This window comes from Manis javanica, chromosome 13 (genome assembly GCF_040802235.1).
Source record: "Manis javanica isolate MJ-LG chromosome 13, MJ_LKY, whole genome shotgun sequence".
Taxonomy (NCBI): domain Eukaryota; kingdom Metazoa; phylum Chordata; class Mammalia; order Pholidota; family Manidae; genus Manis; species Manis javanica.
Genome location: NC_133168.1, coordinates 98905766 through 98933655, shown reverse-complemented (window position 1 = coordinate 98933655; position 27890 = coordinate 98905766). Strand labels below are relative to the sequence as shown.

General features: G+C 60.3%; 1 protein-coding gene and 1 long non-coding RNA gene across 2 annotated transcripts; both read right to left on the bottom strand.

Moving 5' to 3' along the window:
• Positions 1 to 33: 33 nt before the first annotated feature.
• Positions 34 to 17813, bottom strand: GNA11 (G protein subunit alpha 11). Its single transcript, XM_037018138.2, has 7 exons — positions 17579 to 17813; positions 8093 to 8277; positions 5289 to 5443; positions 4766 to 4894; positions 2874 to 3003; positions 2639 to 2792; positions 34 to 2143 (listed from the first exon to the last, which is right to left on the bottom strand). The coding sequence occupies exons 1-7, from the start codon at positions 17712 to 17714 to the stop codon at positions 1953 to 1955; spliced, it is 1080 nt and encodes a 359-aa protein (XP_036874033.1). The 5' UTR covers positions 17715 to 17813; the 3' UTR covers positions 34 to 1952.
• Positions 17814 to 22190: 4377 nt separating this feature from the next.
• On the bottom strand, positions 22191 to 26330 carry LOC118972373 (uncharacterized). The gene is made up of 3 exons (XR_012124180.1): positions 26236 to 26330; positions 23277 to 24016; positions 22191 to 22249 (listed from the first exon to the last, which is right to left on the bottom strand). It is a non-coding gene; the product is annotated as an uncharacterized lncRNA (long non-coding RNA).
• Between the last annotated feature and the right edge of the window lie 1560 nt (positions 26331 to 27890).

The following is a 27890-nucleotide window of genomic DNA, read 5'->3' as shown; positions in this document are numbered from 1 at the left end:
GTAACAGGAAATAAGCCACAGGGGGCCACAGCGTTTAGGAACAAAATTTATTCCAATTTAAAACAGAATTCATTTTCAGGAGAAAGATATGAAAAGTCAATTTCCATCAGCTATCTCTGGATTAAGGGGTCAGGGCCCCAACACGCTGAGCAAAGCCCACCGCCCACAGGCCTGGATGTGGGCGGCCTTGGCCACTAGAGGTCGGCGCCAACGTCCTCCTATCACCCCAGCGTGTGACAATACATGCACTTCCGATGACAAAAGGTTTAAAAACAGCATTTTTATATAAGTCTTTTTTAAAATAGATTAAGGTTTAAATCGTCTGGAATCAGGACTGTGTAATTAATATACAGGTATGACCGGACATTGCCCACCTGACTGGCCAGCCGGCACGTGTCCCCACTACCGCTGGGGGCCTGGCACGGGGACACCTCCGGGGAGGCCAGGGCACGTGCAGGGGCTCACTTCTGCTGGCATGGGAGGAAACCTCGGGAGGCGCTGCTCACAGAAGGCGGATGGGAGGGCACACCCTGGCTGGCACTGGTCTGGAGCCAGCTGCAGACCCTCGGGGGCAGTGGGGTGGCTTGGCTCTGATGCTTGGCACACTGTCCCCTCTCTGGGAAGGGTTAATACTCTGGTGCCCCCAGCCCACCTGCTCACGCCACCCCCTCGAGGGCCCAACCCTGTCCCTTTTTGTCATCTCAGCCGTTGAGAGGTGCTAGGACACAGAGACGCACGTCCTGCGAGGACCCCGAGGTCCCCCTGCGGGCCCACTGGCACCATCCACTCCCCGCCCCCCAGGCCGAGCCTGGAGGCCACATACCCGCCCTCTCACGCAGACACATGGCACAAAAGAACTTGGCTGCAGATGCCAAGAGAAAATTGGTGTGAAAGGCTGGGGCCCCCCAGGTGGGGCTGATCACCAGGAACGGTCCCCCCACTCCCCACCTGTGAGGGGCTGCCCATCACACAAGGCCCCTCCGGGCACGGGGCAGGCGGGAGGAGGAGGCGGGGGCCAGGTGCACGGGAATGGCGTTTGGTGGGTCTGACTTTTTGGGTCGGCTGGCGGCCCAAACGAGGAGCTGCACAGACCACTAACGGGCGGGGCCCAGCGGGGCGGGTGGCTGTCCCTCCTGTCACGTTTGTGCAAACACACAGACACACACACACACACACACACACACACACACACACACACACACAGGAACACTGTAGTGTTCAGTCTACATCCGATGAAAAAGCCGCCTCCCGGGCCCCGGAATTCCAGCCCCGGGGCCCCTCCCGGAGGGGCCCAGGCCAGGCGGCCAGGGGCGGGCAGCCGGGCAGATAGGCAGCCGGGCAAAGGGCAGCAGCGGGGGCAGGTGCTTGCGGCGGCCACGCCCTCCCTCCGCCTTTCGGGGACAGACCTGAGAATATTCTGAAAAAGTCCCCACCCCGCCCTCCCGGTTTCCAAGCTGGTCACAGAACGTAAGGAAACAATAGCGACTCCCAGTCCAGGCGGCCTCCCTGCTCCGGGCGCCGGGCCGGCGGACTTCGTTTTGTTTTGTTTTCCTCAAAAAGAAAAAAATGGTTAGGCACTTCCCAGGGTGGGCAACAGGGGGCGCCACCCACCCCCTCTTCTTAGAGTCCAGTGGGCAAAACACAGCGAAAGTGGCGAGGGTGTCAATAACTTAAAAAAAGAGAGGAAAGTCACCGTGCCGCGCGCCGGTGCCCGGGGAGGGGGCCCGGGGTGGCCACCAGGACTCCGAGGCCGGCGGCCCTGCCCGCGCGCGGACCCCAGCCCGGCCCGGCTCCGCCGCTCCCGCGTTCCTGCTGTTTCCTTTTTTGTTTTTTGTTTTTCTTAGAAAAAAGCGAGCCGCGAGTCAAGGCCAGAAAAAGGCGGCCTTGCCGCGGACCAGGGAGAAGGGGGCGGAGGGGACAGAAGGAAGGACGCCCTCGCCCGTGGGCACGGCTCAGACCAGGTTGTACTCCTTCAGGTTGAGCTGCAGGATGGTGTCCTTGACGGCCGCGAAGACGAAGCGGATGTTCTCCGTGTCGGTGGCGCACGTGAAGTGCGAGTAGATGATCTTGTCGCTGTCGGGGTTCAGGTCCACGAACATCTTCAGGATGAACTCCCGCGCGGCCTGGGCGTCCCGCTGCGGCCCTGGGGAGGTGGGGGCAGGTCAGCGGGGCCTGCGGGCAGCTCCACCGCACGCCTGCCCGGGGCCCGGGGCTCTCGCCTGCCCGCCCGTCTCCACCCACTAGGCACCACGGACCTCAGCCCACCCAGCCGGGGACCTGCTGCTGCACCCCTGACACATACCCACGTCCAAGCAGAGGTATACGGGTGTGTGCCCATGTACGTGCCCCCGCACATGCACACCACACACCTGCCTCGTGCCCATGCCAGCTGCCCCTCCTGTCTGTATCCACAGGCACCCTCATCTCCAGCCCAGGCAGATTTGGGGAGGGGTCAGCACGGTGGCCTGGCCACCCCTTGATTCACAGCACCTCACTCCGCCCGCGCGACACCCTCCTGCTGACGCCCGTAATCCCGGGACAGGGTGACCGGGCCGCGGCCCTCCCCACAGGCCCGAGATGCGCGGGGTGGCAGGGGGCCGCGCAGGACGGGCACAGGGGCGAGCACGCGGCTGCTCACCGTCGAACTCGGGGAAGTAGTCCACCAGGTGCGAGTGCAGGATCTTGTCCTCCAGCAGGTCCTTCTTGTTGAGGAACAGGATGACGGACGAGTTCTGGAACCACGGGTAGGTGATGATGGTCCGGAACAGCGCCTTGCTCTCCTCCATGCGGTTCTGCAGGAGGGAAGGCTGCGCTGAGGCCCGGCGACCAACCGCCAGCCCGGGCGGGGCTCCGCACCAACGGGCCTCACCCACCTCATTGTCGGACTCCACCAGGACTTGGTCGTACTCGCTGAGTGCCACCAGGAACATGATGGACGTCACATTCTCGAAGCAGTGGATCCACTTCCTCCGCTCGGACCTCTGTCCTCCCACGTCCACCATCCTGTGGGGACAGGCACCACGGGGCTCAGCGAGGGCTCTGCAGGCCGACACTGATCCCGAGGCCCCCTGCCAGGGCAAGGGCAGGGCGCAGGCCGTCCTGGGTGCGGCCAGCAGGGGCACCACCTGCTTGGCCAGCATCAGGCGCCACAGCCTTTCTGGAGCACAAGGCCACCTGGTGCAGGGCCGGGTCTGCACACGAGGTCCCCGGTGGGCACAGGTCCACCTCACACACAAGGGCACTCAGGCCATTCCCTGGGGCTGCCCAAGCTCCAGTCAGGGCCCAGCCATGAGCCTGGTGCCAGGACACAGCCAGATGGGGACACTGCCGGATAAGGCCACACAGAGTCTGGGAAGCCAGTGAAGGAAACGGCGGGCAGGGGACAGCAGGAAAAGGCCACCAAGAGCAGGACTACAGCCGGCCTGAGCTCAGGGGTGGGGGGCACAGGCACTCTGGGCACAGGCGGGGCATGGCTGGGAAGGGCACCCCAAGATGCACACGTGCTAAGTCAGCCTGTGCCCTGTAGGCCTCAGCTCTGACCCTCCTGAGGCCATGACCCCACTGAGAATCTGATTAAAAACGAGAGAAACCCCAAACCTGCCTCCCCCCCTCAGAAAACGTGCCAGTCACACACGTGCGGGGTGATGCCTGCAGCTCCCACAGCTCCCGGGGACCACCGGAGGCTTCAGACAGCACCCCCATGTTCGAAGGGGAGTGGGGTGGGGGCCACCAGAGCTCTCCCCTCCCCAAAGCTTCATGAACTAGTGGGGCTCCCTGGGGGAACCCAACTGACCCCCAGCCACAGAGCTGGCACTGCAGGGCAGAAGCCCACGGTGACGGCCCATCACAGCTGACAGCCCGAGGGAGCCCTGCCGGGGTGAGTGTGCAGGAGGGACAGGGGCACCCACAACAGGGCACCTGGGATGCGCAGTCCCCAGACTTGGGGCACCACCTGAACTGGAGGTAGGTCACACAGATGGGGCTGCTTGAGGCTAGGTCACACCAGAGTAGGCAGGCCCGAATCCACCGATTAGTCTTCTCACAGAAGGGGCTTTTGAAGGGGACGTGAAGAGAGCAGAGGTGGGGGTGACCTGTCTACAGGCTAAAGGGGGCCAAGGTGATGCCCAGAAGCTAGGAGGGCACAGTGGGATTCTCTTTCATGGCCCCAGAGGCTACCAGCCCTGGGACCCCTCGACTTGGGCTGCTGGCCTCCAGGGCTAGGAGGGCAGAAATGTGTGGTTTCAAGCCGCCCATCTGGGGCTGTTAGGGCCCCAGGAGACACACACTTGGCCTCGCCACTTAGCAGCTCCGGACAAGCTGTGACTGAGAGAGGCAGGGCCTGTGTCCTCAGGGATGGTACCAAGGCCCCTGGCCACGCCACCTGCCAGGCCCTAGAGCCACAGAGGCCAGGACCTGCCTGTCCCTGCTCTGCACCGTCCTGGGGGCCTTGGGAACCGACCAGCACCCAGCACAGGCCGGCCCCCGCCCCTGCCTGCCCACAGCTCTTCACGGAGGACGCAGAAGGCACCGCCCACCACCCGCCGGGTCGGCTCACTCAGAACGCAGGGGGTGGACGGTCATGTGTCTGTGACTCATCTCCTGCCCCGGATCAGAAGCCCTGAGAGCCAAGTAGGGGATCCAGGGAGCTTTCTGCATCCCCACAGCGGTGCTCGGGGCCTGGAGGGCAAACAGCTTCCCCACTACAGCTTGCAGAGCCGCAGGCAGCCCCCAGAAGCCCACCGCCTTTGGAGGCCAGGTCCAGCACCTGAAGATGATGTTCTCCAGGTCAAAAGGGTACTCGATGATGCCGGTGGTGGGCACGCGCACGCGCAGCACGTCCTGCTGGGTGGGCAGGTAGCCCGTGGCGGCGATGCGGTCCACGTCGGCCAGGTAGCTGCAACAGAGCAGGGTGGGCTGCTCAGGCCGGCCTGGGGGTGCACTAGCCACACCCGGCTCACTAGCAGGGGCTGGAACAGCACCCAGAGCTCAGGACAAGGCCTCCCCACCCGACCTGGGCAGGAGGAGCAGGCTGATCGATCCCCAGGGACAGAAATGACACGGGCAGGCGAGTCACTGCAGGGGCCCTGAGGGGCTACCGGCTGCCAGAGAAGGGGCTGGGGGGGTACGGATGGAGGGACCACCGCTCCCATCTCCAGGGGGCCTCAGGCTGGACGGAGGCCGCACACACAAGCCAGTAAGAAAGGCCCAGCGCCCTGCCCCTCCGCGGGTGGTGCCACCCCTCGTCCTGCAGCCCCTACTGCCCTCCGCACCCCCCTCGCCCCACTCACTACTTGGCGGAGTCCGAGAGCTGGAACTCCCGCCGGCGGTCATAGCACTCCTGGATGCCGGGGTCGTCCCATAAGGTCTTGATGGCGTTGACGTACCGGTGCTCGAACGTCGTCACCTTCTCCACGTCCACGTCGCGGATCAGGAGCGCGTTGGCCTGTGAGGGCGGGGAAGGGCTGTGGGCTCGTGGGCCTGGTCTCCCGGGTCTGGGATGCAGTGGGTGCTGGTTTCGTACACGGGTGACCGGCGGCGACCAATGGCGCCTGAACCCCGGGACGAGGGCCCCAAAGCAAACCCCCAGCACAAGGCCGCCCCTGGCAGGCCTCCAGGCCATGCTGGCTCTGCTTGCCAAGGCAGGGAGCAGGCGGGGCTGGAGACAACCACACAGACACACAAGTGGACGCCATAAAGTGACCAAGGGAGGGACTCCCCGGCTTCTAGTCAGGCCCACTGAACAAACACCCCTGCCCGCAGCTCCCGTTCCCATGGCACGAGTGAGTGCACTGAGGCAGGAGAGCTGCTGTGACCCAGTAGGAAGTGTCTGTTTGGTCTCTGACCCCATTTCCTGGCACGCAGCTCCCCAGAGCCGCGGACTCTCTGGAGTCACGGTATCTCTTCCACGAGGGGCTGGGGGCTGGGGCAGAGGAACCAGTACTGGAGGGGGATGCTCTGGAGCCCTGCTGCTCACATGCCCCGTGCTGAGTGGGCTCCAGAGACCGCATGCACACATGCACGCAAACGCATGTGCCCACACAAGTATGAACAACATGGACACACATGAATGCACGTGTGCATGTGCTCGCACACGTGGACATAATGCACACGCACATGTGTTCTCACATGTACACATGCATGCCCACACATGCCCCCACACCCACACGGATGCATGCACACATACATGCACACCTGTGCACACATGCCCCACTACCACCACTCTGGCAGCTGGCTCTCAGGAGACCCCATTTCTCCCCATCCCGCTGCACATTCCAGGCCTCAGGGTGGTCTGGCCAACCCAACCAGCCACTGGCCACACTCAGTGGAGGGACTGGGGAGGGGACCCACCGGGGTGGAACCCAAAACCAGGGACAAGGGCGCCCAGCCCTAGCTTTGAGCCCGGCCACTGCCCCCCAACCTACAGCTCCTCCAAGGGATGCTCCCTGGGCGGTGACCTCCAGCCCCTGCCTCGCCCCCCAGACCCCTCAGTCTGGGCCTGGAGAAGCAGGAGCCGCCCCAGAAGAGCCCCGGATTGTGGGTGCGTGTTGGGCAGGGATCAGCAGCCTGCTCCCACAGAAGGCCAGAGAGCAGCATTTCAGCACTGCGGCCACACCACCCCTGCTGCTGGGGGGAGCCACCAGGGTCCACGGGAGGGGAGGGTGGCAGTGGCACGTGCCAACAAAAACAGGCTGCAGGCTGCCAATCCGAGCTGCCTGTGTGCTTAAGGACATCTACAGCCCAAATGGGACCTGGGCGAGGGCCTGGCTGGAAGCCGTCCAAACCAAAACCCAGAGGGCAAGCGGCTCAGGCCAGCCCCACACTCCGGGCCACACCCCCGCGCCAGGCCCTGCACGGGGTCGTGATCATCTACGAACCTGGGGGCAAAGGTTTGAAGGCACCAGCCAGACACCTGGGTGATTAGCCTTCTTAAGCCTTGAAGTAAATGGACTGATTTAAACCACATTAGACAAATATTAGACAAAAAACAAACACGCTCCAGGCCATGTATTATTAGCCCATGGCAAACTTCTAGGGCTGAATGAGAAGCCCCCAAAAGTGGCTCTATAACAGCAAAGCCAAGGGAGCCCCCCAGAGAGAGCTCACGGGGCACGGCCAGGGGATGCTGCCGGGAGAGCAGGCTGCCAGCTCCTCCAGAGGGCGCCTGGCGCTGCCACGTGACCCCACATCTCCACCGCGGGTATACGCCCAGCAGAACGAGAGCAGGTGTGCAGACAAACCCTGCACAGGAACATTACAGCAGCGAGACCCGGTGGGCAAAAAGTGCAGACGGCCATCAGACGGGCAGAAGAACACATGGGCATCACGCAGCCGCGGGAAGGAGTGGAGGCCTGACACGCCACACATGGACAGACACTGGACACACGGTGCTCAGTGAGAACCAGACACACAGGCCACAGGGGTGCGACCCCATTCCTGTGACACGTCCACAGCAGGCGAAGCCAGACAGGACGTGGGCTCGTGGGGTCGGGGGCTGGGGAGCGGGTGGGAGTGATAGCTCACGGGAACAGGGCAGCTTTTTGGGAGGAAGAGAGTGTTCTGGAACTGGACAGAGATAGTGGTTGCAGGACTCTGGAAGTTAAAAACCAGGGAATCGCACGCTTTGAACAGGTGACCTCCATGGTGTGAGTTTCATCTCAATGAAGTAAAGGAAATGGGGGGCAAGTACCACCCTGCAGGGTCACCCAGAGAGTCAGACACATCACACTGAGCAGCTGGTAGGACACCCGGCCCGCTGAGAGGCCGGGAGCCCACACTGCCTGCCCTGGGGCAGCCGACCTGCCTGCCGGCTCACCTGCAGGCTCCCAGCCACCCAACTGGACATGGGGCCACAGAGGGCCAGTAGGCACTCAAGAAGGCAGGTCCTGGCAGGGGAAGTGGTCACCAGGCCCCACCCCGCCAGGCGGTGCCCCCCACCCTGGGCCCGGGCCCCGCCAGGCACTGACCCCGACCCCCACCCCGGGCCCCGCCGGGCGGTGCCCCCCACCCCAACCCCAGGCCCCGCCGGGTGGTGTCTCCCACCCCAGGCCCAGGCCCCGCCGGGAGGTGCCCCCCACCCCAGGCCCCACCGCACCTTGTTCTGCTCGCACTTGTACAGGATCTTCAGGGTCTCCATGGCACGGATCATGGCCTGCATGGCGGTGAAGATGTTCTGGAACACCAGCTTGGTGAAGCCCCGCTTGTCCTCCTCCGAGTAGCCCGCCCCGTGGATAATGCGCATCTGCTTGATGAATGTGCTCTTGCCGCTCTCCCCCGTGCCTGCGAGGCCAGCACCGTGGTCAGAGCAGGGCCTGCTGCCCGCCTGTGAACCCTCTGCCCCGAGAGCTCGCCCGCAGAGGGGCCGCTGTGCGAGGTGTGTGCCCGGCTCTGCCGACGTCGCCGTCCCACGCTCACGCCCCTTCTACCCACGAGGAAACTGAGGCCAGAGAAGGAAGGAGGGTGTCTGCCGGGCACAGGGCACCCAGGTGAAGGCAGGTGGGTGTGACCCACCAGGCACCCTGCCCAGTCATGGCAACAGGAGGCAAGTGGCCGTTGCACTTGCCCTTAGCCTGGTCTGCAGAGGCAGAGCAGGGCACGGGGGCCAGGCGCCCGCACCACAGGCTGCCTCCTCCACTGCCCTGATCCACACCACACCCGCACGCAGGCTCCAGCCCTTCGGGGACCCTCCCGCACCCACATGGACATGGAGCTGAACCCGTCCCCACTGACCCCCAGTGACTTCTACTCCGGGAGCACTGAACAAACTGCCCTTGGGGACGAGAGTCCGGCGTCTGCTCTGGCAGCCAGGGCTGTCTGGGGGCCACATTGTCTCCCCAGCGGTCCCCAGAGCTCCTTTCTCATAGCCCGACGGCCTCAACTCAACCCAACGCCACACCCCCTGCGCACACTGCCCAGCTCAACCAGCATGTCCACGGCGCCTGGCCAGGCTCAGGCGGCCCCCACACCCACCCAGGGGCCCTTGCCCTCTTCCCGCCCCCACTTGGTGCCCACGTCATTGGACCCCGTCATGTATCTCCTCTCCTCTCTAAGTGCAAAGCGGGCACTGAGGTTTCCTGCCTCCTGGGATCAGAGGGGTCCAAGAGTTGCCTGGAGAGCCACCTGGGAAGGAGCCACGTGGCCCTGCGTCATCTCCCAGCTTGCCACGAGCCCCGAGCACCACGCGCTCCAAGCCTGCCAGCCCAGTGCTCACCTGCTCCAGCCCCACAGCCAGGAGGAGGGCCTCTGCCTCCCAACCGCACACAGCAAGCCCAGCCCCCTCGGTTCCCCTGCACAAGGGGCAGCAGTTACCGATGTTTGTAACACAAGTGTCCACGAATTGGCCACACCTCCTGTGCTGGAGTCCCTCACCATGAGCACCGGCTGCATCCGGCCATTTGCTCTTGACAAACAGAATACAACGAACAGTGGCCGTCACTTGTGACACTAGACAGGGCAGCTTCCTCCTGCTGTCCGGGACCACTTGAGGGGGGGGCGGAGCAAGGGGACAGCTGCGGGCCAGCAGCCACACGAGGGCGCGGCACCAACGCACCCCTCCAGCCCTGCTCACACCCTCAGACAAGGGGGCTGGCCCACTCAGGGAGCCTGGGCCACCCAGATTCTTGGTGCTCAGAAACTGAGGAACAAGCACTCATTTTAAGCTGTAAATTTGGACCTATTTTATCACAGAGCCACGGACAACTCAGAAATTCTAAGAAAGCGCTGCCTCCAACCCTACCGGCCAGCCCCCCATGGGCCAGTGTGGACCAGAGTGCTGATGCCCCTTGGGGGGGTCAGGACCTCCCAGCCCTGCCCCGCCTACTCCTCCAGGCCCTCGGCCACCAACGGCAGCCGGCCCTCTGTCAGCCCATGTCCATACACCGGCCTGAGCCGGGCCCTCTGCCCATAGTGCCACCTGCTCAGCCACACACACGGGGTCACACACACACAAATGCACATGAGTGCACGCATGCACATGCCCATAGGCACACAGGCTCATACAAGGGCACACAAGCATGTGCATGCAGCCGATGACCATCAGCAGGCCACACCACTGGGGGTACCTGAGGGGGTGGGGTGTGGGCAGCTTCTGCAGAGGGACCCTGAACACTGGAGCAGGGAGGGGCCTCACATTTGGTGAGAGGCTGGGCAAGGGAGAACGGGGTATGGCCCGGTGACAAGCGGAGACAACGTGGTCAGGACATCCCCCTGAAACCGAGAAACAGGAAGGACGCCAAGGAAGCCTGAAGTGCAGGATGGGCCCCTACAGATGTCAGGGGCCCCGGGCCAGGCACATGCCTACCAAACGGCACCGCCGCCACGTGGCAGAGAAGCTGCTGCAAAGACTAAGGTTGGGCTCAGCCCCTAGAAGCAGCAAAGGTGCAAACCGAGGTGCAGGTACATGCAGTGACAGATGTGTGGCAGTCGCTCTGCCTCACACCCACCTCTCCACTCTCAGGTGCACACCCCAAATGCACATTAAAGGGCAGATATCGCAACAAAGCTGAGGGGAGAAAACAAAAGGGGACACCCCTGGGAACAGCATGGCCGACTGACGCTGCCTGGAGTGGCCTCCACTTGCCAGGAAGGACAAGAAGGGAGGGTGTGCAAGCAGCGGCTGCAGGAGGTGTGGCCCAAGGACCGCCTGTCGCATGTTGCATGCGCTCTGGGACAACAGCAACCAAGTGGCATATGCCAGCACTGGCTCCGGGTGCACCTCCCGGGCCAGGAGTGCAGAACGGGAGGCAGGAGCCAGCAGGGCCCTCTGCCCAGGAGCAGGTGAGGCCCAGTTGGCCCACAAGGCACTGGGCCACCTGCGCCCAGGAGGGAGGGACAGGCCTGGAGCAACACCACAGGCCAGCCAAAGCAACCCAGGCTTGCTGGGCAGATGCCCTGTGTCCTCAGCCAGCTCAGCCTCTGACATCTCGTCACAGCACCTGGGAGCTGGGACACAGGCCTGAGACACCATCTGTGGTCCTGGGAACCACCCCCAGGGGACCAGCCCCAAATCCACGTGCCCAGAGAAGTCTCAGGGCAAGGCCTGCCTGCACCTCACGCATTCCCCTGCTGTGGCCAACACTGGGGCCTAGTCATCTCCGTCCTCGTCACCACAGGGGGCCTCTTCTCCTGCCCGACCCATGGCCCTACGCAGGGCCTCAGCCCCAGTCTCCCACCTGCAATCTACCTGCCCAGCGCTCGGTCCTACTCCCCTAAAGCTCGGGGCACACACACTCCACCAGCTCAGAAACCTCCCAACAGCTGCCCCAGAGGAGAAAAGTAAGACCCCTCAGGCAAAAGCATACAAGACCCCCCACGACTGAGTCTCCAACCCACGTGGGCTCGCCCACAGCCCCCCGGCCTGCCCCCACCCACGCAGACAAGGCTGCCCAACGTGCTCCATGAACACCCACTGGAGCCAAGACCCCCAACCACTCCGATGAGCCCCTCAGAGAGGCTCGTCAAAACCGCCGAAGCGTGGCATCAGCCCACCTGTCCTCTACCAGGGGGATGGTCACAATCTGGCCTATCCACGCCAAGGACCCCCACCCGGAGATGGGACTGGATCCCAGCAGACCACGTGGCCACAAGGGGGCCTCCAGGGGATTATGCTGAGCAGGAACCAACCGCCCCCAGTTACAGATTTATGGGATGTGTCTGAGCTGACACACCCATGGAGGTGGAGCCGAGGCCAGCAGCTGGGTGGGGGCCCAGAGGAGGGGGAGAAAGGGTGGCATGGGGTCCCTGTGATGGCGGGATGCTTAGTGCCCCAGACTAACCCATGTGCACCACCTCCCATTAAGGAAGCCCCACCAGTGCTAGGTCCCAGCTGCACCCAGACCTCAGGTTCAAGTCCATGGGTCCCCAGCCCAGTCATTCATCAGTAATGTACAAGTCCAGCATTGCAAGGGGAAGTCCATGGGTACATGCACCACTTAGCTGTGAACCCCCATGGGCTGCACCCCCCAAACCCTGGCTGAGGCTCCGTACACAGACACCAAGTCCCTTTCTCCAAGGGCACTGGAGCCTCCAAAACCAAGCTATGCTTGTCCTGCCTTCTGCAGAGGAGGCTGTCACCGTTTGTCATTGGAGGCATGGTCCCACATGATCCCACTGGGGTGCCTGCTCCCAAGGGTGGGGGCTCTGCCTGCAGCCACAGCCCCCTGCCCACCCCAGCACAAGACAGGTTTGCAGGTCTGCACCAATTTCTTCTGAATGAACTTGGCCCCAACCCACCATGCTGGCTCCACCAGGATTCCCTGGGCCACCACATCCCCAGGGCTGGGCGGGCTGGACTTGGCCGGCTGTGACTGCAGGAACTGGGAGCGCCTGGGGTACAGCTGGCCTGGGGTTCCGCCTTGGGAAGGCAGCGTGGCAGCAGGGGCTTGTAGGGTCTGAGGGGACACAGCACCAGGAGCCACAGGACGCCCTCCGGGCACGCACAGTCACGCCACCACGAGGAGGCCCGAGTGTGACCGCCTCCCCATGGAGACTTCCTGGAGGAGGAGGGCAGCAGGAGGAGGTCTAGGACCACGGAGGCCCAGGTGAGAGCATGGAGGGGATGGGCTCCTGGGAACCCCGTGTGGGCCTCAGGCTGCATCAAAGGGGGGGCCCACTGTACACAGGGGGCAGAGGTGCAGCTGGGGATGGTGGGCACAGGCCCCACTCAGTGACAACTGTCAGTGTACCTTCCCCAGACAGTGAGGGGACAGGCAGGGAGAGGCACGTGGCTTCACTGGGGTCACATAGCCGGTGACACTTCAACCTCAGCAGACCCAGTGTCCCAGCCCCACACCCTGGGTCTGGGGAAGAGAGAAGATGCAGCATGCTGGGGAGGCGGCCTGGGCCAGCCTTGGGCTCCAGGGTGCAGACACAGTGGGCGATGCAGCGACGGGGGAAGGGAGGGGCCCCAAAAGTGCGTGGGGAGGACGGGCCTGCGGACTCTTCACACCGTCTATCTCCCCCCAGCTTTTAAACGGGACTAAGTGGGACCCCGTGTGGGGCATCCAGGAGGAAACACGGGAGGGGAGCCCGCAGGAAGCAGTCCCTTCCACCTGCTGAGAGCCTACTGTGTGCCTAGTGCCTCCAAGGCGTCAGTGCCCTGCGAACCTGAGGCTGGGAAATGACCCCACTCACCTCGGCCTCACCCCAAGGGAGCGCTTCCCACCACCCTGCACTGTCTCACACAGAGGCCCTCAAGGCCGCCCATCCCAGCCTCCGCCTGCGACAGGAGGGCCTCACGAGGGAGGCGACTGAGCGGCCTCCGCAGCCCCATCTGTCCACACGAAGCCCGGGGCCACAGGCAGGTGCGCCACAGGCAGGTGGCAGTGGGGCCACCTGAGCAGGGAGCCTCTCTTCCAGGCCAGTTGGGAAGCGGGACCACACGACGCCTGCTCACTTCCCTGGGGGAACTGCACTCAGTCAGCAGTGAGGTCACCCAGCTGACCTTTCTGAGGCCACGGGGCTGGTCGCTGAGCACCAGGGGCAGCCGCCCTGGAGGCGGGAACAGTGGGGGAGGCAGTGAGGAGACACTGGCCACGATCAGGGGCCCAGATGATCAGCCAGGTGCCCTGCAGACGGAGACGCCGCCAGGAAGCAGAGGCACGGGCACTACAGACATCACGCACGGCTGCCCGATGCCCAGGCCAGCGAGCCGGAGGGCTGGGATCCCGGTCTGTGAGGAGCTGGAGTTCCACCGAAAAGGAACCCTGCAGGCAGGTGCCCCAAAGCCTGTGGAGATGCCCCTAGCTGTGTCTGCTGCGCCCAGACACCAGGCTAGCCAGCCTCCTAGGCTTACGGCCACCCCACGGCTCCTCCCTGCAGCCCGGCTCTGCCACCACACTGGGCTGTGAGGGCCAGACCTGCCCCACGCCCCCAGGACTCGGCCTTCGTACCCAATACCCCTGGGACAGAGGAGGGCCAAGGGGTTCACACCCCAGCCAGGGTTTGTAAGCTCAGCCTGGGTCCCCACTGCACTTCCAACTCCCGGTGCCAGAGCAGCAATGCCCCAGACCCAGCTGCACGGGGCAGGGCTTCGCCATGCAACCCAGAACCAACTGGGGCAGAGCACGTCCTTCTGTTCCACGTGGCGGCATGCGGGGCAGGGCTCAGGCCTGCCTGGAAGCACGGTGGGCACGCATGCCAGGGAGGCTCAGCACCATGCTGCTGATGTGTCTGCCATGCCTGGGAGGCCGGGCTGCCCACACTAAGTGTCCTTTGTTGGGGTTGCGCTGGGGGCCTGGCCTGTGGGCCCTCCAGGAGGGAGAGGGAGTCCCGCCCAAGCACAGAAGTCCTCCCAGTAGGAGGGAAGCCGTGTGAGAGCAGTCCTGGGCTCCCGCAGCACGCCCAGAGAAAGCAGACCCCTTAGCAAAGGGCCTAAGACGCTTCCTGGGGCGGGCCACGGAGTAAGCCAGGGGGGCGCAAGAGGCTACCCAAGGGCGCGTCCTGCTCCCGGGGCGGCAGGGGACACTGCACACTCTGCTCGGGGCCGGTGGCCATGCTCTACTCTGTGCCTCAAAGCACTGGGAGACGCGCCCTTCCCGCTGGGGCCACCACACCCCACACCAGATTCCGGCCCTCTCCTCGGCCCTTTGGGGGCTGACAGGAAGCCTGTGGAACAGACCGCCCTGCTTTATTTAGAAATCCTGGAGCTGTGCTGGCTCAGCCCGGCCGGAACACTGTGCCTCTAGGAACCAAGATTCCACGAGGAGGCTCATTCTCAAACGGGAGACCCACCCTGAAGAACAGGCCAGGGGCCTCCCCGGTGGCTTTCTACCAAGTGACAGAACAGAATGGCAAAGGGCTGGGCCCGAAGAGGTCACGAGAGGCAGCGGCTGGCAGGGCAGCCCCAGAGCCTCGGGGTTCACCCCATCAAGTGAGGGAATGACGCGTTCTCAGGCTGCTGGCCCTGGGGGCTGGCCTGGCTGTGCCCGCTGCCCCTACTTCACACCACAGACACATCACAAGGGCACAGCCTGGAACACCGGCCCCCGCCAACAAGGCCGAGTATGTGCACCACATGCATTCACGTGCGCCGTGCGCTGAATGCACAAGTGCACGCATGCACGTAAGCGGCTCTGGACTGCAAAACAAGACTATTCAGTTCTTAGGCGTTCATGAAACACCTGACAAAACTCAGCTCCTCAAACAGCAGCTCTGCAGCTCGCACTTTACACCGTGCGCTTCCTACCACGGGGCAGCGCAGCTCAAACAGGGCTCCTTCCCCCCAGGGGGGCGACACCGCATGGTGTCTGGGGACGCCTGGGGTGTCACACTGGGGGAGCTCCTGGTGCTGAGTGGGGGCAGGGGTGCTGCTCGCCACCACCCACCCACAGTGCCCAGGCAGGCCTCTGGATCTGTGCCTGGCATTTACAGCTGTCCTGGTGCCCTGAACCTTCACCTTGGACCTGCAAGCTCACATTGCTCTCATTTTCCTACCTGCCCCCCCATGCCTAGAACTCAACAAGCTCCCCAGACAGGTGCCCATGTTCCTGGCATGCAGGCTGGCCGGAGCGCTGCGTAACTCTCTAGGGTCACAGAGCGGCAGGTGGGGGGACGGGGACATGACCACAGACACAGTAATCCTGCAGCCAACACCCCACCAATGGGTGGACCCCGGATGCTTCCAGATCCGCCTCAGGGCTTCTCGGCATTGGGCCCTGCTGGACCTCCCAGCCCAGGGAGAATGGAGACACTGCCGAGGCTCTGGGAGCAGGGGCCACTGACCAGCACCCGTGACCCCGATGCCAATCTGAAGCCTGGGTGCCCTCAGGACAGGTGGCGGGGTGTCTGGAGACTCACACAGTCCCCCAGGCAAGGCAATCAAACAATATCATTAGACACCAATAAATTCTAAAACCCTCTTCCCAAAATAAAGCCGGCCTCAACGACAAAAGCTGGCCTGGGCTCCTAGAATGAGCCCCACTGCAAGTTTCCTCCAGACTTCAACGTTACTCTCTGCCTGTCTATTCTGCAAAGTTGGCCTATTTTATATCAGAACATGCATTTGGGGGAAAAAAGAGAAATCAGCAAGGGTATTTCATCAAAGAGAGGGCCCGAGGAGGGTCACTGCAGGCAGGCGAAGCCACGTGCTCCTGCCAGGACCACTGCATCCCACAGGCCACCAACACCCCCTGTTCCCTGTGCTTAGCCCTTCTAAACCCCACCACTGGTCGCCCGGCGCAACCCTCCGTGACAGCCGCCTCCCCCCCGCTCTGGGTCCCCAACGGCCACCTGTGCATAGTGTGCGAGCATTTCTAACCTTCCCGCGGCGCAGTCACGAAGCACAGCCTGTGGGGAGGGCAGGGCAAGAGTTTGTTTTGCGAACGCCCTTCTTGCCTCTGCGGGAGAGGTAAGTCCTTCAACGGCCCTTATTTGGAGTGACAACACTTTGCCCACAGCTGCGCTGCCTGGCTCCCTGCAACAGGTGTGCCCTGGGGAGACAGAGGCTGGGACCCTGGCGGCTGGCACAGGAATCTTCTCCAGGCCCGGAGGAAGCCCTGGGAGGCCCGGCTCCCACCAGACCAAAGGACAGAGCTTGGGGAAGGCTGGTGAGCTGGCTGGTTCTGAACGCCTGCAGAGGCTTCTTCAGGGGTCCAACAGCCCCAGCCTCCAGCTGAAACAGAAACCCCAAGGAGAGAGGAGAGGCCGTCTTTTCCCCCAAGGGGTGCACCCCGTGCCATTGGGAAAACGGCTTCTCCACAGAGGGGGGAGGCTGGGGGCCGGGAACGGCATGAGGGAAAGGTGGAGGGAGACTGCCCTACGTGCAGGAACAGGGCTCCACCTGCTGGGAAGAGCCGGTCAGAGTACAAGGAGGCGGGGGGCATCTGCTGGGTCACAGCCCAAAGATCTGGCCCTGAACAAGTGCTGGGGGCAGCGCTGGGGCACATGCGGTGGAGCAGGGATAGACCAGCCCTGGGAGCAAGGGGCTCGTCCGCTGAGAAGGGTCAGAGGGCAGACCCTGAGGGCCGACCTAGACCACAGAGGCAGGGGCTGGCCCTGCAGGAATCCGGACGGACAGCAGAGGCAGGGACTCACCCCAAAGGGTTCTGGGGCCCCACCTGGACAGTACAGAGACTGACCCCAAGGCGCGGTGTAGTGGACAGCACAGGCAGGGACTGGAGACCCCACCATGGACAGCACGGGCAGGGACTGGGGACCCCGCCATGGAAGACAGGGGCAGACTGGGGACCCCGCCGTGGACAGCAGGGGCAGGGACTGGGAGGCCCCACAGTGGACAGCAGGGGCAGGGGCTAGGGACCCTTCCGTGGACAGCAGGGGCAGACTGGGGACCCCGCCGTGGACAGCAGGGACGGGGGCTGGGACTGGGGACCCCGCCGTGGACAGCACGGGCACGGGCTGAGGACCCCGCCGTGGACAGCAGGGACGGGGGCTGGGGAACCCGCCGTGGACAGCAGGGACGGGGGCTGGGACCCCGCCGTGGTCAGCACGGGCAGGGCTGACCCCGAGGCCCTGACCCCGCCTTGGACGGCACGGGCACGGTCGTGGACCGCAAGCAGGGGCGGCCCCGCCCGGCCAGCACGGAGCCCGCCGCCCGCGGGGCCTCGGCAGGCCCAAACCCACTCACCGAGCAGCAGCAGCTTGAGCTCACGCCGGGCGTCGCGCTTGTCCCGCCGCAGCTGCTTCTCGATCTCGGCATTGATCCGCTTGGACTCCTTCACCTCATCGCTCAGGCAACACGCCATGATGGACTCCAGAGTCATCGTCCCACCACGGCCGCCCGCCGGCCGCCCCCGCCGCCCCCCGGCCCCCGGGCCGGCGGTCCGCCTCGCCGCCTGCGAGCGCCGGTCCCCGCTCGGCCGCGCACGCCCGCCGCTCGCGCGTCCGCCGCCGCCGCCGCCGCCAACCGCAGGCGCCGCGACCGAGCGACAGCGCCACACAACCTAACCTGCGCGCCGACAGCGCAGACGGGCGGGCGGCGCGGCCAATGGAAGCGGGCGGCAGGGCGCGCGCCCGCTGGGAGGCGGGACCATCGCTATCGGGGGCGGGGCGTCGTGCAGGCGGGGCGGGGCGGGCAACGGGCGCGCCCGCGGGTTAGGTTGCGCCGACGTGGGAAGGGGGACGCGCGGCCGGGAGCCGGGCGGGGCCTCCCGGGATTGTGGGAATGTGGCGGACTCGGCCCGCGGCTCGGCCCAGCTCGGCCCAGCTCGGCCCCGCTCGGCCGACAGCCAGAGATGCGGACCCCACAGCTGCCGGGAGCTGGGCTGGGGGGTCCCGGCACCCCGGAGACACCGGAGTAGCAGCCCTTACGGTCTCCCGTGGGAGCGCCCTGGCGTTTCCTAACCGGAAATGAACCCTCCTCTCATCCATTCTTGGAACGAACATTAAGGGAACGCCTCCTGTATACCGGAGGCATTAAGGCAGCGCCTGCTATATGCCACGTATGGAGCGGGCTTTAACGGAGTGCGTCCTGTAAACCAGACATGGGCCAGCTATTAATTGCAGTGCCTACCATAGAACAGGTACGAATCAAGCATTAATGCAATGCCTGCTACATACCGGAGCAAAAGCATTATGGAGTGCCTACTGTATACCAAGCACCACTTTAAGCCCTTTAAACCAAACCCTGCTACCCCCCTTAGAACAGAGCCACACCTTTGTATGGAGCTTGGCTGCTGTCACCCTGCGCCTGCAGAGTGAGTAGTTGCGACAGCCCTAAAATATTTACCATCTGGCCCCTTAGAGAAGGAGACCTCGAATGAGGCCCAAACACCCAAAGCTGCCCAGCCAATGTGTTTGGATGATGGAAAGAGAGTAAAGGAGCCCGCAGGGCTTCTGCTGCTGGAAAGCCATTTTACAGACGTGGACGCTGAGGGCACGCCGCACATGATTCCCTGCCATGGCACCCCTCCCTGCCCCGACCCGGCCAGATGCCCAGCTCTTCTCCCCTCCTGGCACTGCCCAGATCCCATCATGTCCCTTCCAAGCTGCACCTTGACACGCTATTCTCCCCTGCCTTGTGATAAGAAGTGAGGAACTGGTCAAAGTCTCCATTTATTAGTTGATTAGGTGTGTGGGAAGATTAGCTACTTGCACCTTTCATCTCTGGGGTTTCCATTCCCAGCTCAGCTGGACACACAGCCAGGACAGGGGCCATCCAAGGTGTCCCCCACAACTAGACAAAAGCTCCATGTGTACAAAGAACATACAGCCAGGGAAACCAAACAAACGGTGTCCCTCTGACCTTAGTTCACACATCCCCTCCTTCAGGGCCAGAGGTCGGGCCAGGTCGCCCTTTACCACCCGTCTCTGATGCCACTGCCAGTCACCACACGGTTGGATTTCCCCCAGACCCTGTCCACAGCCCACAGTCATCCTCATCTCCCTACTCATCTATGCCCTCCCCCACTGTAACACAGGGGGTCTTTGTCCATTCCATCACTGCTGTATCTAGAAGCCAGCGTGGTCCACAGTAGGAGCTCCATGAATCCTGAAGGACCGAATGGATGAGTTTGTCCTTTGCGGTCAGAGTTGTCAAATGTTGTTTGCTTTCCTTCTCAACCACGGGACTCTGAGCTGCAGGAGGGTAGTGACCGTGTGGGTGTGGGTGACCACGGGGTCCCCCAGGTCCAGCACAGTCGTAGGCCTCTTCCCTCCACCAGCAGCACTCCTGTGTTCCAGGTGCTGGAGTGGACAGAGACGAGCACTGTCGTTCATCTGTGTGTGAGTTCCACACGTGCAGGGAATTTTGTCCATCCTGTTCTCTGCGGTATCCCCAGGGTCTAGAACAGCACCTGGCAGACAGTGGGCGCTTCATAGGTGCTCACGAAATCTGTGAAAGAACCCAGCTCTCCTTCGTGCTTCTCCTTTTTCTCCAGAGAATCAAAATAATTGCACATTCTTCCTTCGCCTGCTCCTGTTTCCTGCTACCATTGGCCTCCTCCTCACGCAGGGCTTAAACCTCAGGATGCAGTCTCCCTTTAGCTGCCTTCTCCACGGCGGACTGTAAGTGGGCAACTTAACTTCGCTGGGCCTGTTTCCCCATCCGTAAAGTGGGCATCATATCAGTTTTCTCAGCAAGATGTCGTATATAACCAAGGAGAAGGTTATTGCGACGTACACAGTCAAAGCTTATTATTTGCTTAAACATTTAAATACTAGGGTACAGTGATAGGTAACCCATAAGATGGCCCTCAGTGAACCCCACTTCCAGGTATTCATGGTCTTGTGCAATTCATCCCCCTGCCTGCCTGGGGTGTGGGCTGAGTTTAGTGATTCACTTCTAGCAAATAGAATATGGCAGGCGAGACTTCAGAGATTTGCTGATAAAATATCTGTGGCTTCCATCTTGGACTCCCTCTCACTGTTACCGTCCCCTGGGGAAGCCACCCGGAGCAGAACTGAGGCCTCCTGCGAACAGCCACATGAGGGTGCTGTCCTGGAAGCGGCTCCTCCTCCCCAGTCGGACCATCAAATGAGGCAGCCCCACCAATGTCTTGACTGCAACCTCATGAGAGACCCCAGTCCAGAACTATCCAGTGAAATCACCCCCACGTTCTCGCCCCTGAGACACCATGTGGGATGACTGTTTACTGTCTGAAAGCACCAAGATTCAGGGTGGAGGGGGGATCTGTTATGCAGAAATTGGTAACTAACGTATGCACCCAGGAGAAATGAATGTTACGTCCACACAAGACCTGTACATAAATATTCATAGCAGCTTTCTTCTTAACACCCCAAACCAGAAACGAATGCCCACCAACAGGTGAATGAATGAGCCGCAGTCCGCCTGTGCGGACTTTAAAAAGGGAAAACCACACACTGACACGAATGAATCCTGAAAGCTTTATGGTGAGTGAACGCAGCCGCAGACACAAAAGATGATGTGCCATGTGACTCCATTTACATAAACTTCTGGAAAATGCCAACAGTGGCACTGGATCGTGATGGAGAGTAGACTGCTGGTTGCCTGGGGATGGGAGGTGGGGACATGGAGGGGCCCGAGGACCTTTCTGCAGTGGTAGAAGTGTTTGTTCCCTGTCTTGATCGTGCCCGTGGTTGCAGGGTACCAGATGTATGACAGAACTCCTCAAATTGTATGTTTTAAACGTGCGCAGGCCATTGCATGCCAATTAAATTAAAAAATGCTATAAAAAAAAGAGAGAGAGCAATTTCTCTGGAGGTGCTGTACTGGAGGTAAAGTATACCATAGGTGCTTAATAAATGCTTAAATGTTCAAAAAGGACGCTGAAGCAGCGGCCGGCAGCGTTGGGGCTGCAGTAGAGAGCAGGCAGATGAACAGCATGGAGAAGTGGAGTGCATCTGCTCACCGGTGACACCCCCCACCATGCAGCTGTGCCCTGGGCACTGGCGAGGAAGCAGTCGGCAGTGGAGAGCAGATCAGCAGGCGTGTCTGTCATTCCCATCCATTCACTAAGTACATCCTGTGTGCCCAGGGCCGGGTGGGCACCGGGAAGTTCCCCAATGGGTATGGTGGGGACACTGAGGCCTACAGCGAGATGGTGAACTGACCCCAGGGCCCAACCAGTTGCTAAACGCTGACTTTAGCTTCCCCCAGCTAGAGGCCCAGAGACACAAAGTCCACCCTGCCACGCCTTGACGGCTGGGAGGCCCCACCCTTCTGGCTCCCTGTGGCCTGTGGCCTCCTTTGGCCTTGGAAGTTGGCCCCCCAAGCCTTGAGGAGTCCGATTTTATGAGGGGTCCAGAGGCCGGGGAGCAAGGCTGTCCCTGGCACACCCCCAAGCGCAAAGGTGAGTGGGGCCTGGGCTGGTGCGGGCACGTTGGCGGAGGCACCTGAGGCCAGAGCAGGTGCCACCGAAACCACGCCTGTGCCCCTCCTCAGGCCTTAGTGCTGGAAGGGGCCGGCACCTGCCTCTGCCCCCGTAAAGGAAATGACCTATACCACGTGGACATGTCGCACAGAGGAAGCCACGGTGAGGTGCCACCCGCCACAGTGGCTAAGACGAAAAGGCCTGACTATGCAAAGGCCAGGTGAGAATAGGGGGTGACTGGAACCCTCACCCTCCAGCCAGAGGGGATGCGAAGTGCGCAGCTGCTGTGCAAAGCAGCGTGGCAGGGTCTCAAAAGGTCAATCCTGCTCCTCCCTGGGGATCTAGGCATTCCTACCCAACAGAAAGAAGACTTACGTCCCTTCAAAGATTTGCACACAGGTGCTCAGGGCAGCTAGTGGGTAGGCAGGAGTCAAACTGTGTTCTTACCTCACACGCTCCCCACAGGCTGTGTGACTCTCAGGGTGGAGCTGTCTCTCTCTGAGCCTCTGTTAAAACAGGGGTGATGGTAAGAATGTCCATCCGCCAATAAACACCTGAGGAGATGCTGCGTGCATATAGACACCCAGTACGCGTTGCTTTGTGTGGTTTTTAGGAAAAAAAGTGACCAGCACAATTCTGCATTCAGGAAATGCTAATCAGAACTACAATGCAATACTGTTCCACACCTACTAGGATGGCTAGAATCAAAAGAAAGATCATAACAAGTGCTGGCGAGGATGGGGGTGGGGGGCAGACAAACCCTGTGCACGGCTGCTGGGAATGGCACTTGGGGCAGTCGCTGTGGAAAGCAACCCTACGGTTCTTCCAGGAGGGAAACACATGACTGCCATTTCCCCCGCGAGGCCCCCCCAGGGGGCTGTCCTAAAGCATTGGAAGCAGGTGTTCAAACAAAAACTTGTATATGAATGTTGATAACAGCATTATACTTGGCAGCCCAAAAGGGGGAACTCAAATGTCCACCAAAGGAGGACAGACACACACAACGTGGCCCATCAGCACAGGGAGCACCATGCAGCCACAAACAGGAGCGGAGCCTGGCCACACATTCCACATGGACAGACCCTGACCACACGGTGCTCAGTGAGACGCCAGACACAGCAGTCCACACGGTGTGTGGGCCTATTTCTGTAACACGTCCACAACAGTGAATCTGCAGACGGAACGTGAGTTTGTGGTGCCGGGGGCTGGGGAGGGGTGGGGGTGACTGCTCATGGGGACAGGGCTGCTTTTGGGGGCAATGGAATGTTCTGAAATAAGTGATGATAATGGCCCAACATAGCAAATAAACTAAAAACCACTGAATTGTACGGTTTCAAATGGTGAACTTTGTGGTATGTGAACTATAGCTCCAAAATATGTGTATCAGTGATGAATAAAAACAGAAATAAAGAATTCCCACAGAGTCTGGCACACAGAAGGCACTCAAATGCTCATTATAATTGACATTATAACGGGCCAGATGAACACAACAGAGCCCGTTTTTCATTCAACAAACATGTATTAAGCACCTACTGTGATCCGGGCATGCTTCTGGGTGCTGGGGACACAGCCATGAAGAAAACAAGACAAATCTTCCAGCTCTCAAGGGGCCTCATTCGAAGTGGAGACAAGCAGATAAACAATGTAAGTAAAATGCATTGATTGGCATTAGGAGTAAATGCTAAAGAAAATAAGCAGAGTGGGGCTTGGAAAAGAAATCGAATTTCAGATACAGGGATTAAGGGGTGACTCTGAGGAAGTGACCAAGGCACCAGCGTGTCTTCAAGAAGAGTGTTCCAGGCAGAGGACATGGCTGTGCAAAGGTCCTGGGGCAGCCCCAGGTCAGCATGTGGGAGGAACAGCCAGGAGGCCCTTGGGGCTGGAGCAGAGCCCCAAGGTGGTGAGAAGGGAGGGAGGGGATGGGTAGGTTTGCAGGCTCTTGTGGGCCACAGGGAGAGAGTAGGCTTCTACCCCCAAGGCAGGTGGGAGACTGGAGGGCTGCTAGCAGGAGGGGAGACCTGACCCTGCCCTTGCTCACGGTCGCCCTCTGGTGGCCATGGGGAGGACAGACAGTGGAGGTGAGGGTGGGACAGGGACCAGGGCTGAGGGTGCTAGGCTGGTCCAGGTGGCATGGTGACAGGGTGGCTGTGGGAATGGCAAGAAGTGGACTGACTGCTCAGTAATACCCCAGACTGTGCACCTGCAATTTCTGGGTTCAAATCCCAGCTCCGTGACCTTGATGTAGTGATGCAATCTTTCTCCATTTCCTTTTTCTGTAAAACAGAGATGTAACAGTTGTCTATCTCAGACGGTTTATGTAAAGTGCTTAAAACAAGGCCTCGTACACAGCGAACAGTCCCGAAGTGTTGTTTTGTTATAATAATGATTATGATTACTTATTAATCCTGCGGAGCTATCCCTCTTCCCTCAATTTGCCTTCTGGGGAGCCTTCCAGGCCCACCCTCTCCCTGCTCCCCACCCCCAGGGGATTCCTGGGGGACAAAGAATGGAGTTTTGTCATTTTTGTGTCCTCAGCCTCCAGCTCAGGACTAGCTGTTGGAAAGGTGGGACTGAAGGAAGCAGTGAGTCCCCTGACCCTTCCAGGGGCAGACCTGCCCACCCTGGGCTCCCACACCTGTCTCGTACTCTTTCTTGGCTCTATCCACACCTTCCTCCCCAGTCTAGGGGCTGCTCAAAGGCCAGGGCTAATGAACTCCTACTCACCCTTCAAAACCTCAGTTCAAGAGCTCCCTCCTCTACACAGCCTTCTCCTTCTTCCCCTGCAGCAGAAACTTCTTCCCTTCCTTAGCCATAGGCTCCCTTAGCCTCAGCCCTGCATGACCACACTCCTGAGAACACGACCATCCTCAAATCCCCCGGAAACTCCCCTCCTATCCTTGTTCTTAGACTGAACTTGCTGCAGTCCCTGCGAATACTCCATGCACGTTCACACCTGGAGCATTTGCATATGCTATGATGTCTGCCTGGAACACTTTCCTCATCCTCTCTGCTCTGCCAGTTTTCAACAGCTCACCTCCATCATCGCTTCCTCCATGCAGCCTTCCCTATCTCTCCCTCCACAGAGAACCCAGTTCCTTATTCCTGAGCTCCTCCAACCCCAGGTCCCACCCTCTGCCCTAGCCCCTACCTCACAGGGCTGGGAGTATCTGTGTCTGACCCTATCTCCCCCAGACTGGGAGTTTCTCAATAGCTGGAGGTGAACTTCTATTCATCCTTCAAAGCCCCAACCAAATACCCCCACCTCTGCCCAATCTTGGCTAGTCTCCTTCTGACAAATACTTGATTCCTTCCTTGTAGCTTTCCAGCCCCTGTTCCCCTCTTCTGCTGCTTGGGACCAAGAGCATTAATGTCCACATCTGTCTCCTCCAAACTGGGGATTTTTTTCAGTGGCCAGGACTAAGAATCTGTCTTTACCGGGCCCTGAGGGTCTGCACAGTATGTGGCTGGTCACAGAAGGGGCATCAAGGAGTAGACTAAATATGAATGAATGAACAAATGCCTGACTGAAGTCTTGCATTTTACTAATTCCAGCCACCACTGAGACCTCAGAGAAATAACTGAGCCAGGACTTTCTCTTTTAGAAAGTTATAACCCATTTCTTCCTGTGGGCAGGTTGAGTTTCTTATTCCCAAGTTAGGACAAAAGAGCTTGCACCAGGGGCTACAGACTGGCAATGCCCCAGGCTTCCTGCACAGCTTCTCCCTTCCAGCTTCATTGAGCGTGAGCATCAGAAACTCCTGGAAGGACGTTCATGGTGGAGAGCCTGCCATCACTCCACCCGGTTAGATTCTGCAGAGAGCCAGGCCCGGGAAGCTGCACATTTAACCACCCCATAGGAGCCCTGGTGGGGGGGGGCCCAAGGCAGGTCCTGAGATGCCCCCATGAGTGGCCAGGGACAACTGTAGCTCAGATCCCAGGCAGAGAGCCAGTGGAGAAACCTCTTCCTGTTGAATTTATGACTCAATTTAAACCTGAATCTGGTTTCCCCTCCTCTCCCCAGAGCCCTCCAGGGTGCCCACCTCCCTCAGGGTTAAAGCCTGAGGCCTCCCTGGCAGCCAGGTCCTGCAGGACCTGCCCTGTCCCCTCCCTGCCCTCCCCTCCTCCCTCTCTCCCCCTCCCTCCCTCTGCTCCCCCCACACGGGCCTCCTCTCTCTTCCTCCAACAAACCAGGACTGGTCCTAGGACAAGGCCTTTGCACAGGCTGTTCCCTCTACCTGGAATGCTGTTCCCCCAGTGGAAGATCCCTCCCTTCCCAGCCTGGCTTTCCCTGTCTCTCTGACACCCTCTCTCACCCCCATCCCTCTCACTTCATTTATTTACTTATTTTGGGGGTGAGCTCATGGGGTCTCACTTTTTAAAAAATTTAGAACTTCTTTATTGTCTTTCATTACTCTGGTGCTCAAACCATCCCGGGCTGGCCCAGCGGGGCCGCTCGAAGTAGTGCCCCACCCTTCTATGAACACTTCCCTACCTTCTGGTATAAAAAGATGCATCAGGCTAATCTTCTAGATTCCAAACCTCAGCCCCGGAATTGGCCATTTCTCCAATGAGCTCTGGATATGTTTTTAAATGTACCCAGAATGTCACAAAGGAAAAAGCTTATCCTCACAGATCTCTAGAAACAGGAGGCAGGGCCCACCGCAGGGCCACATGGGGAAGCACCACGGTGGGTGGGTGGGTCGGAAGGCAAGGAGGAGGACCTGGGTAAGAGCATTCCCTTTATCATGATTTCATGGGAAGGAGTGGGTGGGGCAGGGTAAACAAGCTAACAGAATTAGCATTGGCTCAAGTGAATAATTTCAGCAGTCTCAGGGGTTGGAACTACCCTTAGTTCCCTGTTACCTAGCCCTGGGGTGATTAGGGCAGTGGGTAGTGGCTGTACGTGAGAGCCCCATAGAGGAAGGGGTGGAGTGTGGACTCTGGATTGGTTGACTTGCATGTAAAAGACAGTCACAGGTGAGTTGTTTGCTATCTGGAGGAATTAGCTAGCCTTGGGGTGGATGTCTCTCCAGGGTCAGCAAGCATGTCAAAGCTTCAGAAAACAAAGAAAACTAACAGGCATGGTTAACACAGGATCCTTTTATCACAGATGGTGTTTAGAAGCCAACATCTGAGTGCTAAGCGTGCTCACTGCACCTGGGGTGTCTGCCCCAAGGCCCTCTCAGCGGACAGAGCTGAGAAATATATAGACAAAAATAAGTCTATGTATATACAGCGCATCCTCATTAATCATGGAACCCATACTCACAGATTCACCTGCTCACTAACATTTCTTTGTAACCCCAAAATCAATACATGGGGTGCTTTGCAGTCATTTGCAGGGTGCCAAAATATATGTCACCCTAGGTGCACATTCCCAGCTGAGGTTCAGCTCAGACTGTAAACCAGTGTCCTTTTCATGGTCTGCTGAATGCCCTGCTTTTTGCAGGTGATTTTGCTGTCAGAAATGGCCCCTGAGCATAGAGCTGAGGGGCTGGCTAGCGTTCTAAGTACAGGAAGGCCATGACGTGCCTTACAGAGAAAACACGCATTAGATGAGCTTCATTCAGGTGCAAGGTCCAGGGTATCTGTCGTCAATTGTGTTAATGAATCAACAACCTGTATTAAATCAGGCGTCTTTGAACAGAAACACACATAACACACGGTTATGTCCGATCCGTGGATGAAAAGGGTATGAGCAGAGGCTGGTAGGAACCTAACCCTGCATTTCTACCTGCAGCCGTGGTTCAGTGTGTGTTCATACAGGAAGACATCAGAGAAGGCAGCTGCTGTGGATAAGCAGAACGGACCGCACACGCATCCTGCCTCACAGGGTCACAGCCCAAAACCGTTGTTAAGTATGCTTCCCTGCACCCCGCAATATTCACTAGCATCGACAGTGCGCTTTGGGAAGAACCATCATGTCTCCCTGCCCTGTTCTTCAGAGAGAGAAACTGAGGCACAGAGCAGGGGAGCGGGGTCTGGCTCGGAGTCCTTCCCCAGTCAGCGTCTCGGCACAAAAGGCTTCTGAGAGCTGTGGCTGCAAAGGCTTTTGGTTTTGAGTTTCATTGGAAACTCACCCTTTATTAGCGCTTATCTGTGTCCAGCAATAAAAGTTGTCAAGGTTCCCAGGCAGGTTTCAGTGGG

Excerpts from the sequence above, each read along its gene's own strand:
- GNA11 (XM_037018138.2), bottom strand. The coding sequence starts at position 17,714 with ATGACTCTGGAGTCCATCATGGCGTGTTGCCTGAGCGATGAGGTGAAG. Across the intron at positions 5,444-8,092 it reads ACAAGTGCGAGCAGAACAAG|GCCAACGCGCTCCTGATCCG; the intron begins GTGCGGTGGGGC and ends CCGCCCTCACAG. Across the intron at positions 3,004-4,765 it reads CTGGAGAACATCATCTTCAG|GATGGTGGACGTGGGAGGAC; the intron begins GTGCTGGACCTG and ends CTGTCCCCACAG.